The sequence below is a fragment of the Leptonotus elevatus genome, chromosome 21, assembly GCF_054856555.1.
Source record: "Leptonotus elevatus isolate MCC_2025b chromosome 21, RoL_Lele_1.0, whole genome shotgun sequence".
Lineage (NCBI taxonomy): Eukaryota > Metazoa > Chordata > Actinopteri > Syngnathiformes > Syngnathidae > Leptonotus > Leptonotus elevatus.
Genome location: NC_141259.1, coordinates 15,188,780 through 15,206,003, shown reverse-complemented (window position 1 = coordinate 15,206,003; position 17,224 = coordinate 15,188,780). Strand labels below are relative to the sequence as shown.

Here is a 17,224-nt window from a genome sequence, read left to right as displayed (position 1 = left end):
TGTTCAGTTTCTACTTCCTGGAAGCGATACGCCTTCAACTTTCCAGAACTTTTTTTTTAAACCGTAATCGGCAACGCGACCATTAGTCGGCCATTTTAGGAGAAAAAGGAACTACAAATGGACAACAAAATGACGTCACATGATTTATTCCGAGAAATGACAGTATGCTATACTAATTTATTCGCTACATTGTAATACGTTGTCGTTTTATTTAAACATTCCACAGCTACTTTTGTATTTTAAAAAAAGTAAAGAATTAACGATGATTTTAGCAGCATTATTTTATATAGTACAGTTCATTGAATGATAATTATGTTTAAGTCACTACCTTTTAAAAATGGTAAATAGAGCTTGTACTTGCTTATGTTTTAGGTAACCGTTTGTTGTTGAGTGACTGTCACGTTTGCCTCACTTATTTGTCCTGGTGGAAAGGTTATTAAAGTTATATATGAAACAATTATTGTGTTCATCTACATAATTTAAAGTAACATTTTGTTAGTGGCAAAAATGGGGAACATTGCTGGTGATAAAAAAAACAACAACCCCATCAACAATCCCAGTCGAATTTATGAACAGGCACATCCTTGTCTACCTCTATGAGGTCAGAGGACCCCGCGAGAACGCTGCTGAATTCAAATTTCAAAACAAAGTTCAACTGTTAACGCAACATGCAAGTGTTTATTTTCGGCTAGTCGGTGGCCATTACAGACACGATCGGGCGGAGCAAAAATCCTAACACGATGGACTCGGACGAAAAGCACAAATGTTCTCCCAATTCTCGAGCTCGGGTGTCGATCAAGCTGCCGAAGATTGAAGATTTCGTGACGTTGAAACCAATCAGCCGCGGTGCCTTTGGCAAAGTTTATCTTGCACGGAAGAAATGCAACTCCCGATTATATGCCATTAAGGTGAGTGCACATTTGCTTGTGCTGTATGGAAACGAATTACAGTTACGCTCAACTGTTTTGCAGGCCATGAATAAAGCGGACATGGTGGATAAAAACATGACGGGCCAAATCAAGGCAGAGAGAGATGCACTGGCTTTGAGCAAAAGTCCCTTCGTGGTTCACCTGTTTTATTCTCTCCAGACAGCCACCAAAATCTACCTGGTAATGCCACTTACGCAAGTCACGACCATTGACAGGATTCTGTGAAATCAGACTGACGTTGTTTTAAAATATATACTTATATATTATCCCCCCCTTCCATTGAAGGTGATGGAGTACCTCATTGGAGGAGATGTGAAGTCTCTCCTTCACATTTGTGGCTATTTTGACCAGGACATGGCGGTCAAATATATCTCGGAGGTTGCCCTGGCTTTGGACTATCTCCACCGCCATGGCATCATCCACAGGTAGGTACAAACGGCTTCAACCTGCGGCAAGATTTGTGACAAGCGTGAGGCAGGATTGCAATTGCTATGTTTTTGTTTTTTTGTTCACCTTTAGGGACTTAAAGCCAGACAATATGCTCATTTCCAACGAGGGCCACATTAAGCTAACCGACTTTGGGCTTTCAAAGGTCAAGCTTGATGGAGGTAAGGCCCACCCAACACTTTTACAGAAATGAAAAGAAAACTTTATATGGAAACCAGTTGACTATTGCTTGTGCAGTTTATCATGACAGACATTCCACACCCACTGCAATTATGGAGAGATCAGATTCAAACAAACAATAATAATAATGTAAGAATTATTTTTTTGCTGGTTCTCATTTGCTGTTAACCCATTGACTGGCAGCCATTTTCACTGGAGCAACCCCTTCGCTCCCGGCTGTTTTACTGGATTTGAACTGATTTTGCAAGTCCCATGGAATGTTATGTTCTATAGCATAGGTGTCAAACTCCGGTCCTTGAGGGCCGCAGTCCTGCAGGTTTTGGAGGTTTCCCTCTTCCAACACAAGCTGATTCCAATCAGCAGGATCGTTATCAGGCTTATGCAGAGCTTGCTGATGAGCTGATCATATATCAGCTGTGTTGGAGAAGGGAAACATCCAAAACCTCCAGGACCGGAGTTTGACACCTATGTTCTATAGTTATAAAAACATGGAACCTACCAAAAGAAAGATGAGAGTGTCTTCTTCTATCAGGAAAGAAAATGTATATTTCTATATGTTTCCGTTTTGCAGCAATTAGCATTAGAATATAGCTAAGTTTCATCACTATTCACAAATCTGTTTAAAACTGTGGGCAAAAGAGCTTCTTCTTTTTTTCCAACATGGCCCTGGTTGATCTCTTATACTCTGCTGCCACCTGCTGGTCGGTATTTGTAACAACTACCTTTGCTTTAAGCCACCTCTTCATGTCTTAAGCTGCATCGAAGCATTCTGTATGCTCTTGCGTAAAAAACACACATCAAAAATGTATAAATACGTTTTTGGGCGTGAAGGACAAATACTCAAAAAACGTATTTACACGTTATTGGGTTTGAATGAGTTAATAAATGTAGTGGAAATTTGGGCAAAAAGAAGACTTTGGCTCAAGCAACTAAAAGGGCAATTTTCCATAATGTATCCTCTTTAAAAGGGAAAAAAATGCATTTGTCTCCTTTACCGTAATTTTTTCTCTCTCCAGAACTGAAACTAACGGACATCCTCAACACACCGTCAGTGGCCAAACCCGCAAATTACTCGCGCACGCCGGGTCAAGTCATGTCCTTGATCAGCTCAATTGGTGGGGACTGGCCTTTGTTTTGCTCACCTTTCTTGGAGGGGCGGTGCGCCGGGGAGCTCATGGTCTCCCTTTGTGCTCAGGCAGGGGGAACCCAGGAAGTTGTCTTGCAGCATCATTTTGCCGCACGTGCGGCAAATGATGCGCAAGAACAACTTCCTGGGTTCCCCCTGCCTGAGCACAAAGGAGACCATGAGCTCCCCGGCGCACCGCCCTCCAAGAAAGGTGAGCAAAACAAAGGCCAGTCCCCATGGATCACTTTCCTGGGACCCACTTCCATATTTGGCTGGCTCAACAAAAATGCTCATGGCCGCCAAGTAAGAGAATATTTTTGGGGGGTTGGGTTTGTCACTCACAACGAGAAAGAAAAGCGATGTCAGCTTGTGGGCAGTTGTGAGTGACTCTCGCGCGTGCCGCGTTAAGTAAGCTTGACGCGTCGACAGGGCCGTGCAGCTTCTTCTTCAGTCCGCACAAGATGGCCGCCGTCAATCTGACGCCCGCTCTGATGAGAACCAGGAAGCGCGCGGAGACCACGAGCGCCGGCAGCACCACCGACACCGAGGGAGGCGTCAGCCCCCTGTGGGAGTTCCAGGAGGTCAGAAAGGCGACGGCGCCGTCCTCTCCATCATCCTTATCAATGAATGAAACCTTCTTTCCTCTGCTCTTTAGAAGGAAAATGAGCCCGACAATCAAAAGGCGGCACAAAGCGGTCCTGGGACGGCCCCGGTGGCGCCAAAGCTCCCGCAGTCCGTCAAACGGCCTTTCTCCGACGTGCAGGTGAGCCCGGACGCGGTGGACAGCCTGGCCAAGAAGAGAGGCAAAAAGTACGAACCCCGCCAAAGCGCCGCCGCTCACACCGGCCTCACCGGAGCCTTCGCCACCGCGGAGATCGGTGTCCCCAAGCGCTCCAGCCCCGTGGCCGTTGCCGTGGCCAAGAACCTCTTTTCACAAACGGAAACATCGGCAGGAGAGCTGCGCGACTTTCAGCGCATGGACTTGTCAGGGTGCAGCTTCACGTCGCCGCTTGCCGGGTAAGTCAATTACGAGGATTTTTCATTCAACCTTTGTTTTTTTTACAGTAGCTACTAAACTTAGAATATTCCATTTTGAATCACTACTGCCACCTGTTGACGAAAAATGAAACCGCACGCACCTTTTTTCACACACGCGCACATGACATCACATCCGCAGGCAGAGGGTGGGAAAGTCGAACCCGAATCCAGTCTGAAAACTATTGGCTTGCCGGAGTACCATTTGTGAACCGCTAAGGTGTTAATCTGCTCATTGGAAGATGTTTCAGCCACAAAGTGGTCAAATAAAAAGATATTTTGGGGGAAAAAGTTCCATATTGCAGTTTTTCTTCTTCAAGAGGGAAACTCTATATTTGGATTTGTTTTTTTCCTTGTGCCAAATTATTTCAACTGGCATTGTACATGACAAACGTCCTGACAAACACCATCCATCCACTGACACCAACTCAAAAAGCCTCCTCGTTCTGTCTGTGCTGTACGAATGTATCCGTAACCATCCAAGCTCGCATAATTACGCCCCCCCCCCCCCCCCCCCCCGCAGCGGTCTCTGCCGGAGTTTAAATCTGGACTCGGACATGTCGGCGCTGGAGACGTCGCTGACCGTGGACGTCCACGCCCCGCCGGACTCCCCCAGGCCCGCCTCCCCGTCGTCCGAACGGCGTTGCGGGCAGTCTCGCTCCCCGGCCGCGGGGAGGGCGTCCCTGGGCGGAGCCGAGGGCTCCTTCCTGCGTCCCAAGAACGCGGTGGCCTTCCGCAGCTACTGCAGCTCCATCAACCGCTCCAATGCGTCGCGGCTCAGCATCGGCTCCGCCTTGGACGCGTCCTCGCCCGCCGTCTGCCTGGCCACGCCCATCCAGAAGAAGGCCAGCTCCGGAAGCTCGCTCTGCCAGGTGGGAACGTGCCCGTTGGCCTTTGGCCTGCCATCGCGTCGCTTTCTTACCTGCGTTTGCATCCTACTGTGCGTACTTTCCTCATGGTTGCGCATCTCGTCTTTGTAGACTCCTCACACCATGTCCACCCCCTTCCGGACACCCAAGAGTGTGCGACGGGGCCCGGGGCCCATGGAGGGGGCGCCCATTTTAGGGACCCCCGACTACTTGGCGCCGGAGCTGCTTTTACAGATTTCGCATGGTAAGAGCAAATGCAGTTTGTTTGAAATGCTGGCATCCGTTCTTTATCCTCTGCCAAGAATGACTTCTTATCGCTGCAGATTACTCAAGAGTGGCCAGTCTGTTCAGTCATATGTCAGTATTATACCGACACTGGTGTATGGAAGGTGCGAATGTTTGGTGGTGGGAGGGGCCGTAGGCGCACATGGGCAGCCGCGCTTCGGTCAGCCTGCCCCAGGGCAGCTGTGGCTACTTAAGTAGCTTTACCGCCACCACAGTGTCGGTGTGTGAGTGCATAAATAATGTAGCCATTGTGAAGCGTCTTTTAGTTTCTGCTATATAAATCCCATGCATTATTATTGTTATACTGCCCCCAAGTGGCTAAGGCTTGCATAACATGAGCAGTACATTGAAGCAAAAACGTGTCTTTATTTTGTGCAATTATTAGATTTTTTTTTAGCTTCGTGCTAATCTATCACTCAAAATGTGTCAACAATATGTGATTGGGGGGGGGGGGGGTGTCGCTGTACTTGTTTTGTTGTGCTGCGGCTTTCACTCATCTCATACAACTATGCAACCTCTTTGTGAGTTTCAGGGAGGCGTCGGTGCGGTAAGTGTGCGAGTGGAAATGATGTTTGTATGATCAGCAGCAGGCCTGCTGGTGCTAACACACTTTGGCTAATTGTGATTTCCGGGTGGCCTTGAGCAGGTTGCAAATGTCTGGGTTGGACCTTTAGCTAACGCTAGCCGCTCATTAGCAAGTGGATGCCATTTGGGTGCTGCACACGTCAAAGGGGAACATTGAGGGCAACATTTTGGATTTCATTTGACTGTCAGCTGGCAAACGTGATTTGGCTTGATGGCGGCCATTTCTCTCTCTCTCTCGGCACGCAGCGCATCAAAGCTGGCATGTTTTGCTTTCTGGTGGACTTTTCAGATTGCATGGTGGACTGGTGGGCGCTGGGCGTGTGTCTGTTTGAGTTCCTCACCGGCGTGCCGCCCTTCAATGACGAGACGCCGCAGCTGGTCTTCCAGAATATTCTCAACAGAGGTGACAAAAATGGTTTTGGTTCCAATCCAGTTCCGCAAGAATCCCACTAAAACGTTCTCTTTTTTTGGGGGGGGGGGGAAGACATCCCCTGGCCTGAAGGCGACGAGGAGCTGTCGGACAACGCCAGGAACACCATCGAAACCCTTCTGACCGCGGACAAGACCAAGCGGGCGGGACTCAAAGGTCAAAACTACTACTAGAGCTGTCCAAAGTGAATGGAGGCGCTTCCTTTAGACAAACGTGGTGCTTGGGTGGCATCTTGGTGTGTTGAAATGAATTCCTCAACTTACTTCCTATGGGCAGACATCTTGTGGCATTGTGGTGTCAATATGTTGTTGAGCTAAGTTGGACTTTTGAGCAGACAACATATTTTCTTGCCGTGTCAGTGCATGGAAATAAGTTGAGGAGTCTCATTTTGTAAAAAAAAAAAAAAAAAAGTGCATTGCCGGAATGTTGACGGGAGGGAGTGAATTCTTGAGACAGATTCCGGCAGCTTGCTTCCGTGCCACAGCTGACGCAGACTTGGCCCCTCCCCCTCCCCACAGAGCTGAGGTGCCACCCGCTGCTGCAGGGCTGCGACTGGGACAACCTGGACAGGCAGCCCATGCCGTTCATCCCGCAGCCGGAGGACGAGACGGACACGTCCTACTTTGAGGCCAGGAACAACGCGCAGCACATCACCATGTCCGCCTTCAGTTTATCGCCGCCGCCGCCGCCGCGGAACACATCTGCAGCCAAACTGCAGTAACGTGTCAACCAAAATCAACAAGTTATGTGCAATCACTACTTTTTTTGATTGTCTTTGGACATGACGGAGCTCTTGCGTTGATCAGCTTGGCATACGACACGAATCGTTTGTTTGGCGTTGGACAAGGTGGCGCTTCCTGTTTAACTGCACTGGAGGCTGCTAATAATCTCTTGAATATTTCTGTATCGTGTGTGTCATGCTGCTTCCAAACAATCCTGCTGCTTTTATATTACGCTTGTTTCCCCTGAAAGAAAAAAGCAAATAAAATTGTGTTTGTAACAAAATGGTGTCCTGCAGTGTTTTCAAACAAAGCCAGCAAAGTGAAACTTTTATTTCAGGCTTGGATGAGGACATGCAAACACGTTTCAGTACAAACACTTTGTTATAACAAAAATGACTCCTTGAAAGATTAGCGCAAATCTTGGTACGCTAAATATGCTTTTTGGTGACATGAGAATACAATTCAATTCTTGCATTTGATGATATTAGCAAGCAAATGACATTTGACTGGTTGAGTGAATTGGACGTACAGTATAACGCATCTCATATTGATTTGGTCCAGTTGCTACACGAAATGAGGGGAGAACTTCGATGGGAATGATGACCCAAACGCCGCACAACTGTTAAGCTGCAAAAAGCAATGACTCTTTTCTTAGCGTTGGAACATTTTCAAAGTCTGAAAGCTTCCATGCGAATTAACAAAACATTTCCAATGGGACTTTTTGTGGACATTTCTGAATGGCTTGCTTCAAAGTGATGAGTGAAGTTCAACGCTCCCCAAAATCTAATTCATGGATTGTTCAGTAAAATCAATACAAAAGTTGTCCTCCCAAACAGTGACGTGCGGTCAGGATAGGCAAGGTAGGCTCTGCCTAACCCGGGCTGAAATGAAGTTGAAACCGTTTGCCTTTTTTTTTTTTTTACATGTATTTGAATGATTTCTTTCAATTGAGAAAGCCTACACTACCTATTGACCATTTGCACCGGCGGCACGTGATCACGTGACTGCCCTATGACGGACGGCTGAAGGAAATGATCGTTGAGTGGAAGCGGACGTGACCCGGAGCGACTTAGTGAATTGGCGACTGCTAAGTTATGATCGCCCATCGAGCCATGGAATCGATGACGTCAACCCAAGTTCGCCTGTCAGTCGGAGTTGCACATTTAGTCGGGACTCATAGAGCGCCATATTGACTTCGGTTGGAAATCGCGAGTTCTGTTGCATGCTGTCTTTTCCAAGTGAATCAAATGGCCGACGTTTGCCGGAATTCCCAGCGCGCGCGCGCGACCTAAATCGTGACGTCGTCAATCTCTTCTCCTTCCACCGGGCGGGGCGGATTCAAAAGCTCGTCGCCGGCGGGGTCTCTGGGACGAGATGCTACGCTCGCACCTGGGGACAACACACCTGGTAATGCAAAGGTCAAAACTTGTTGATCATGCTCACTGACTTATTTGGACTCAGTCGGTTCTATATTGAAACGCTGTGATGATGTTATGTGACTATGTTGACTAGCAATGGATTGTCGTGGCAAGCTATGCGGTCATTTCATGAATATGACTTGGAGTGAAAAACTCCAAGCACAAAGACGAAATCGCCCATTATTAAACAGTCAACTGCACTTAAGCGTTTCGAAGAAGGTACATTTTAAAACGAAGCTGTGTGTTTGTGCAGCTGGAGTGGATGCTAACTCTCTTGGCTCGTTAATGTGATTTGAAACACGCAATTCGACACCTGTTACAATCTTTGTTAAGAGTGTACGTTTACTTATAAAATGTAGCAACATTTATCTACTAACCTTGCAAAAAATGATTGCGGCTATCAATCGACGTCTTTTGTCTTCATTAGTAGGTATGCGATAAAAAGCAACCTTTGGTTGACTCCTTTGTCTGTCTGTACATCCGACCGCGCAGCAACATATGAACCGTTTTGTAAGATAATCGATTAGTCAAAGGACTTTACACTGTACGAGATTCAATGGTTACAATACAGGCAAGTGGCTCTTTTGCTGTCCAGCGTCCCGGAGGGGGCGTTCCCGTGAGGGCTGTGACGTCACGTGCAAAAGGTCAATAGGTTTCAAAGTGACAACGTTTGGTGATTTTCATACTTCAAATAAAAATGACTCATTACTTTGTCTGGCCTGCAGGCAAAAATGCTGCAAAAATGATCCTCCTGACCGCTACTGTGCTTTTCCCAGCCCTGTCCGCGCAGCGACGTGCGTTTGCGCATGCGTTGTCACTCACTTACGAGGCAGATCGCTACGCAGCCTTTTTACGTCGCTGTATTATTCCTATGCAAACGTACGTTCGCACTAAGTGCATTTGTGAATTCAAAACGCACTTAGTGCACAGCAAAGCGGTAAGACGATGCCACTCAGGAATATATTCAACTATTTTCACGCCTTTCTTTTAAAGGAAAACGCCATCTTTTGAAGGATGGGAGACCAACGCCGTGGCTACCAGATCTTCAGCAAAGTAAGGGACAAAGAATTATTCCTACTTTTCACAAAGAATGGTGCAAAAGGAAAGATTGGCTTTGCGGATGTGCTTCGATTAACTGGCTGTTCCTCTTGACATGATGTTTGGCATCGCTCTCGCTCTCGCTAGCTTGATTTTGTGAGCCATTGGGCTGTTTTACAGAGAGATATTCACTTTATGACATTCTTTGCGGGTTTGAAATTGTCCGTTTGTCGTCGTGCGGCAAATGGGAGGCAGAGTGCACCGCAACGTTTACTGCGGCTGGCAGACTGGCTGTGACGGTGGCCCAGAACTTTAGCTTGTGTGGGTAGCGAGTGGCAAGTGCTCAAAGTAAAAAAAAAAAAATGTTTTAATAAAGATTGCGGAGCAAAAAATGTAAGACTTCAAAAGAGAGTAATGTTTTTTCGTTTTATTTTCTACCCATACAGAGTAGGCGTATGTTAAAATAGTTTGAATGTATGGCATCTTGTATCGGAGTATCTCGAGGTCGGGCTGAGTGTCCTCTTTTGTCGGTAATGAAAATATGGTCACCCGAGATACGTTGTACACTCGCCTGCCGACGCACAAACGTGTAATTGGTGCGTCCGTCTCCATTTGCGACTGCCCGCCTACCCAAACCTAGAGCTCACTGCACGCCACTGCTCCCAAATATACTGCTCCAAAGAATGAAAGCAACAAAAAATGGTTTTGAGCAGCATATATGCTGCAAGAATATGTGTACTGCGCCCCCAAAAATCCAAACCATTCAGGGAACATTTTGTCCCTTTCATTTTTTGGAGCGTGCCTTGAAATGTCATCATGCTTTAAAATACTTCAAAAATTCAACTTTCCATGAAAATTCACCTGAAATGTTTTTGCAACCTTATCAACGGCAGAATTACAAACAATATCACACAGTACAGTTTTTGCATTTCTATTATTATTATTATTGCATCTTCCTTCTACACTAGCAAATTGTTACAAGGTGATTTGTTTGAGTTAGCAGCATTGCTCGTTGGAGCAACTCACGTCAAAGCTGAAAATCACATCAAGCTCTAAAGAGTATCCGGCCCGAGTAAGCCCTAGTTGCTATGGAAACCGCCTTCACAACACATCACATTCTTGAGTACGCACGTTTCGTCGTTCTTGTTGTTTAGTGCAAAAGCAAACGTGGAACGCCGACGACGCGCTCGTCGTCTTCGCGACCGTCGTCCTTTTCTTCAGTTCAGTTCAGTTCAGTCGTCTTCAGCAGGAGAAAAACAAAGACAGCGTTAATGCCGAACAGTTGCTGATCTGTGTCAATTTGAGGAGCAGCTTTAGCGTGACTGTCATATCGATGCTCATTTCCGTTCGCCAATCTATGGTCGGTTTCGCATTTAGCGAGTGGACAGAGGGAAATGAAATGACACGTTTCAACATTTGGAAAATGAAGGTGATGAAAGAAAATTATTTTATACACATACTCACCCACACACACAAAAAAAAATAAAAAAATAATATATATATATGTATATATATATATAAAAAAAATAAATAAAAAAAGAGCAATGATGATGACATTTCCGAATGAACAATACTGAGCTCTTAATTAAAAAAAGAAAAAAAAAGAAAAAGAAAATTATTTTCCATTTGACTTGTTTGCATGTGTGATGTGGCCTGGGTAGGGGGTGTGGCCTAATGAGTGACATCATCTGCCCCAGTTGGCCATTTTCTGCACGGTTACAATGCACGCTCGCGCTCCATGGCAGTGTTTTCATTTTCACTTTAGTCACGTGTTGGCACATTTTGGACTTGCTCCAATTTTCAATTCACGCTCGCAACAAACAAACAAAAAAGCCCAGGCAAGCTTTGATGGGGAAAACCGCAAATAGGTGAATTGACTGCAATGGCTTTATTGTGATGATGATGATGATGATGATGAAGGAGCAGCAGAGTACCTTCTCCTCCTCTGCACGTAGACGGCGATGAGCCAGTGCACCGCAAAGGGCCACACGACGGCAAAGGCCAAACTGCGGGGAGAAATGTCAAAAGGCCACCATGATGGTCTCTGCAACGGCAAACAAAAGCAAGAAAAATGTCTTGAGAAACGGCGAACCCACAACGTCCGCAAGGTCACATCCACTTCACATGTCTCGAACCTGCCACAAAATGATATTGATGATGCAAGTCACCTTCTGGAACTATTCCACATTTGCTGCACTTAAGCATGAAAAGTCTTTTTTTTTTCTATGAAGTATACGATTACAAAAAACGAATTGATGTCATGTCCTTAACTAGTGTGCCATAATAATGACTAATTCATCATTCCTCTTTTTCCTGAGCTCTCAAGCACACGAGCGCAGGCAGGCATGACGTCACATTCCATGTCTGCACATTTGATTTCGGAGGAACCAAGATTGTTTGGGGAAATGTAACAGAGTAAAAGTATTTGGGGAATGTAATGGAGTCACGTTGACATGGTTGGTGTAGAACATTTTGACTTGGGTGGAGTCATGCAGTGGGATTTTGCAAGAGCGTGTGTTTTTACCACCAGAGTGTTGTTGTTGTTAATGGCTGACGTGGACGGTTGAACAGGAGACCCGATCGCCGAGTGCGCCTGGAACAAAACACACAAACCAAATGTTTGCTGTTCACTGGCACAGCTTTTTTTTCAAAGCACACTTGCTTTCCGGAATTTGGACTCTTCTGCCACCAAACCAAGCGGAGACGCGCTGGCCCCTACTTGCAAATATGTCTGCCGCAAGGTCAGCGGAATGAAGGACAAATCATTTATTTTTGCTCAACGACGATTGCGTTGCACTTCCCAATGCGCCGCAATTGAAATGTTGGAGCAGTTGCGCAAGCTGGTCGGTCGTGTGGGCCGACCTGCGTGGCGCTGAGGGCCTCCAGCGTGTGGAGTCTCTCCAGGACGCTTCGCATGTCGTCCTGCAGCTGGGCCAGCGCCGCCACGATCTGCTCGTTCAGGCTGCCGGCGGCCACGCCCGGCCCGGCACGTCGCTCACCCCCGCCGCCGCCGCCGTCTCCGCCGCTACCGTGCGTGGGCTTCGGCATCCCCAGCTCGCGGCCATGGGACCTGGAACCTGAAGGGAAAAAACAATTCAACTACCGTTCCACCCCCCCCCCAAAAAAAAGCCAACTATTTCTTGAAAAGGAAGGTCCAAATGTGTATGACAAGAATGAAGGCCGATGAAAGACAATCAAGCTAAAACATTGGATCTGCGATGGCGCCCGCCCACATCTCAAATCATTTTTCAGTTAAAAAAACAAAGTCATCTAGCAGAGTGCATACAGCCTGCAAACCAAACCCCATCGAGAATTCCAGAGATGGAAATGAGCGTGAAAAAGGTTTGAATGCACTTTGACCTCTGCCGCCTCCCACGGTGGAGTTTGGCGTTTCCACGTTGAGCCTGGACCTCTGCGTCACGCCGCCGCCGGCCTCGCCGTCCTCACCGCCACACCTGATGCCCTGCGGCGGTGCTCCCTGGGCATCCTGGCGCTCCTCCTCCTCCTTTTCTTCTTCCTCCTCCTCCTCCTTTTCTTCTTCTTCTTCCTCCTCCTCCTCATGCAGGTCTTCCAGAGAGCGAGTCTGCTCAGTGCTCTTGTCACCAGAAGACACATTATTGTTATTATAGGTCATGTCATGCATGTGCAGGATTTCCTCCAACAGTGCTCTACACACCATCGCACTATCCATCTTTTTTTTTATTTCTTTTTTTAGGTGCAGGGGTGGACAAACTTTTAAGCTCGAGACGTGGCCCAACTCATTCATAGATGAGGCAAAAAAAAAAAAAAAAAACATTAATTGTATGTAAAAATGCTAGTTTATTCTCAAATCAAACAATTCATTCGCATTTAAAAAAAATTTTTTTTCTAATATAGTTCAAATTATTGCGCTACTTATTTCATTAATTTCTTAAACATGACATGTATGTTGATTTCTTTTAGTAAAACATCTTATTTCTTTAAATTATTTGAGGTAATACTGTATTTAAAACGACTTCGTTTTACTATTATTATTATTGTTTACTACCAACAATTGGAATTATTTTAATGGATTATAATCAAACATGACAATAATTTTAAAAAGAACAACATTGAATACAAAAAGATACATTTGAATTAAAAATAAAAATAAAATCTAAATGAAAGGTTCAGTTATTGAAGCAAATATTACATGAGCATTGATAATGTAAATGTTGAGTGTTTGTGATGAAAGTTTATTTATTTTTATTTTTTGTATCCATCCAAATAAATGTTGTGGCGCAAGGTTGGTTCTTGCCTCGTCATGCAACTGGTCCACCGAGTCACAATAGACTTCGCTGTCCGAGTCGCTGGCCAGCTGGACGGGTCCCGTCACATCTTCGGTGGCGTCTGAAGAGGAGGGGAGAGGGCAAAGGTCAACACAAAAAGCTCAAGCTGTGGCACGTGTCATTAAAAGCCTGACAATTGGATGGCCGGGAAGGTGCGAAATGCCAGTCATCACTTTTTTCTTTTATTTTATTTTACCCCACCTCACTGGAGCAGCGACATGCCTGAAGCTTGAAATGCACACAATAAAACAAAATAAATAAATACAATTGACGAAACGCTACAAATAGGGAAAAAGGTGGATTGGGGCACTCGTAAGTCAAGGTAACGCCGTTTGTTTGTGAATAAGAGTAGTGGATCGGGCCTTGGACACTCAATGTGAGAGTAGGGCGGAATGCAGAGACGAAGGTGGAAAGGTTTTCTTCTGGAATCTTCCTTACCGTCATGGTGGCCGTTGAGCAGAGGCTGAGCGTCCGCTACGTCCTGAGGCGCCGGCGAGTGGTCGCCGTTTGTCAAATGGGCCACGCCGTTGACCATCTTGCCATTTGGAGCTTTGCGCGATCTGGGCGATGATTTCTTCTTTGGCGGCGAGGCTGCGCAAAAAACAAAACATCAGCGGCAAACTAAAACCTTCCTCCACTGGCTTGAATGGAATTACCTTTTCTGACCCGCTCGTCGTCTTCCTGCGAGTCTTCGTCGGATGTTTGCTTGCCATCCGTCGGCTGGACCTTGGCAGTCCGAGTCTCCTGCAGCGTTCCGTTCATTTCCATGTTCCGGACGATGCTCTTGGCCATGCTCCGCGACGCCGCCGAGCTCAGACTGGTGCCGAAGCCTGCCCGACGCACAACAAAACCATCTTACGTGCCGACGCGACACTTTCGGGCAAGGCCAAAACACTTTTTCACGGTGGCCATCATTTTGCAAGGTCTACAGTGGAAACTCTCGAGACCACAACACCCGATGTTGGACAAGTGACAATTTGCAGGAAGCATCAGCAGCTATATGCATGGTGGGTGTTTTGAAAAATCGAATGGACTTGAGATCAACAATCCTGTTTGTTGCATTCATTTCAACATCCCAAACATTCGAATTAAATGTCTTCTTTTTAGCATTTATTTATTAGCCCATGAAATAATTTCTTAGATCATTTTTATTAATAAATGGACAGTTTCATTCATTAAATGATTGATGTGTATAAATCATTTGGACCTCTATTTTTTTGTTTTTGCCGGAAACATAGCTCCTACATCAGCGAACATGAGAAGAGGAAGAATATACAGAGAGGTTTGCGTAGCGTACATGCTATCATGACTCTTGATTGTTTGACAGTGGTCTATTTTTTCTTTTCTTTTTGCCCTTCCGTAACAGTTGGGGGAAAAAAGACTGACAGCTTCACTTGACAATTTTCAGACTTTGACTATGACGGTCAAAAATCTGACCGTTTTTTGGGGGGGGGGGGACGGGGTGTTTAATCTCAAGAGATTCCACTGTGTGTGCGTGTAGCAACAAGAGCACAAAACAGCCGTGGCTATAAAGTCTGCAATGCTGCCTACCTATAGTGGCTAACTGTGCCAAAAACCAAACCCCCAAAAACACTACAGAGTTGCGGGTACTTGCCTTCCAGTTGCCTAGCAAACTGTGTCAAACGGGCTGAGCGTGCGTGTGACAGAAGACAAAATGTGCACAAAAAAATAAAGATAATGACATGGAAAGATTCAAATTGAGGAATATCATTCCCCACTAGACCAAGGATATGTTAGTATAAAGCTAACGGACTTTGGTTGGACAAAATGATAACAGTTGAGTTATTTTTGAGTTATCTCTTGTGTTGAATGTGTCAACTTGAGCTGGGAGTGACGGATGATAATGAGCACGAGTGATAAACGGCGGTTGACACTATTTGACACATAGAAGCCAGACCTGTGCTGAGGTCTGATATCTGTGTGATCTTTTTCTTCTCGTCCACCAGTTCGTAGAAGGGTCCCAGGATCCGCAGGAGTTCCTCCACCTCGCCTGTCATTGGCATGCCCTCCAGAATCTGATCACGGAAAATCCACCACTCACTTCAACGAGTCACAACGGGACACTTGCAGCAAGAAAACATACCAGCTTCATCTCGTTAACGTAGGCTGCCATTGCTTCCTCTTTTGTCATTTCCCCCAGAGAGTTCCACGCATTCCTTGATTATTCAAAGTACACACACACACATACATACATAAAAAAAATTATTTAAAAAATCAAAGCATTTGTGACATCATTCAGATCTGATCTAACATAGGCACGTTCACATGGATTGGTTCTGTTTATTTTCCATTTGAGGTCAGGCTGTTCCCTAACACTCCAAAAGGAATGGGTAGCATTTCCTGCCAGCCTGGTGGACGGCAAGTGTAAGCGTGGCCAAGAGGCCGAGTGGCATTTTCAACTGCTTTTGCAGCTCCTTTGTTGGGGGTGGCCTGTGGGGCCTCAAGTCCACAGGTCAACAAAGCCCAACACGTACGTCGTACGTGTGTGCTGGCTGAGGGCAGAGAGCGAGCAACATGTTGTGCAATGTACACAAGACAAAATCGCCGACACAATTCCATGACGTGAAGACCTCAAATGAAATGTTTCGCTTTTTGTTGTACGTTTGTCTCCATCTACCTTCGTCTTGCGTATACTCAAAATTAAGTGCCGACCAATTATTGCTATCCCACCATTTGGCTTTCCCGACGGCGTCCCAAAATCCAGGACGGGCGATGTTGCACTTGCCCACAGTAGCTTGCTTGTAGTAACTGTAGAACTTGAGCATCATGTCGTTGGATGGCTGAAAAGAACCTGGGAAAACATTTGAAAAACACCAACAATATTATATAAACACAGTACAGGCAGATCAAACTTGCATTGGAAAATTGAACCATTTTTTTCTGCATCTGTACATTTGTTTACTTTCAGACTTAGCGCTGTGATCTCTACTGCACAGGTGAGTATTATCTTATCTCATGTAAAAAGCTTTCAAACAATTATTTTGTTGCTTCTGACTGTATTATCGCTCTTGTTTTTTGTCATGTTCTTGAGCTTGTGGATCCATGAGAATAATTTTGATCCTCTTATGTTTTGCACATATTGCGGATTGATGACAACAACGAGGGTGCTTGTGGCACATGGTAAACGTGGTAAAAAGTGTGTTGTCGACTGTCTGTCATTGCGGATTCTCTTGCTCGTCGTTGCTAAAGTCTGCAATGCAAAGTGGATTAGGCCTTTTCAAATCCAGCGCAATGCAAAGCTGTGGCGTCGACGACGTCGTCACGTATTGTCTTTCCACTCATGTTGACACACAAGTCGACCGGTTGGTCCCAACGACCCCCAGCCCTCCCTCCCTCCTTCCCTTCACTTCACTTGTGTTACTGCTCGACTCACCATCCGGAGGCAAACTCTTGATGACTTTGACGGCGGCGTCGAACCTCAGCTGGGTCAAACGCGTCTGCTCGTCCGCACCAAGCGACTGGGCCACTTCCATCGTGACAAGCAACTGCACTCTACAGACACACAACGTTGGTTTAAGTCGTCATGTTTTTCTGTCAACAATCAAAGCCCCACTCAACACTTTGGCAAGCTCGCGTTGTGAGGCAGTGAGGAGGGTTGCAACACACGACGACGAATCAACACCGTTCCTGGTGAATACAACACACATATTCGAGGACCTACTGTCGCTTACCGTTAAGACCGTGACAGCTAATCTGTGTGTGAGAAGGCGAGCGCCCCTTGACTTCGACCAGACGCCATAAACTGTAGTACTGTATGTCAAACGGGTACGTGCACATTGGGAGTTGTAGTTTCTTCCGGTGTACTTTCCTTCAGCCCGCGTCATCTGAGAAA

The 17,224-nt window shown here is 46.1% G+C and overlaps 2 protein-coding genes across 4 annotated transcripts; one reads left to right on the top strand and one right to left on the bottom strand.

The window, feature by feature from the left end:
* The first annotated feature begins 64 nt into the window (after positions 1 to 64).
* Positions 65 to 6,891, top strand: mastl (microtubule associated serine/threonine kinase-like). Its single transcript, XM_086065642.1, has 13 exons — positions 65 to 908; positions 972 to 1,109; positions 1,215 to 1,354; positions 1,449 to 1,537; positions 2,573 to 2,687; positions 2,752 to 2,874; positions 3,092 to 3,263; positions 3,338 to 3,699; positions 4,241 to 4,589; positions 4,698 to 4,830; positions 5,746 to 5,859; positions 5,941 to 6,042; positions 6,405 to 6,891. Exons 1-13 carry the CDS (start codon positions 741 to 743, stop codon positions 6,605 to 6,607), a joined length of 2,208 nt encoding a protein of 735 aa, XP_085921768.1. The 5' UTR covers positions 65 to 740; the 3' UTR covers positions 6,608 to 6,891.
* acbd5a (acyl-CoA binding domain containing 5a) lies at positions 5,316 to 17,191 on the bottom strand. Of its 3 annotated transcripts, XR_015091965.1 has the most exons (15): positions 17,064 to 17,191; positions 16,766 to 16,884; positions 16,063 to 16,183; positions 15,476 to 15,548; positions 15,290 to 15,407; positions 14,987 to 15,019; positions 14,028 to 14,201; positions 13,810 to 13,962; positions 13,341 to 13,432; positions 12,425 to 12,659; positions 11,927 to 12,141; positions 11,589 to 11,657; positions 10,999 to 11,108; positions 10,196 to 10,304; positions 5,316 to 6,851 (listed from the first exon to the last, which is right to left on the bottom strand). XR_015091965.1 is itself a non-coding variant. In XM_086065637.1 (14 exons), the coding sequence occupies exons 2-14, from the start codon at positions 16,863 to 16,865 to the stop codon at positions 10,292 to 10,294; spliced, it is 1,506 nt and encodes a 501-aa protein (XP_085921763.1). In that variant the 5' UTR covers positions 16,866 to 16,884; positions 17,064 to 17,191; the 3' UTR covers positions 6,924 to 10,291. The 3 variants fall into 3 exon arrangements, 2 of the variants coding, with proteins under 2 accessions (XP_085921763.1, XP_085921764.1); XM_086065637.1 differs by lacking the exon at positions 5,316 to 6,851 and having other exon boundaries at positions 6,924 to 10,304; XM_086065638.1 differs by lacking the exons at positions 5,316 to 6,851; positions 14,987 to 15,019 and having other exon boundaries at positions 6,924 to 10,304.
* Positions 17,192 to 17,224: the final 33 nt, after the last annotated feature.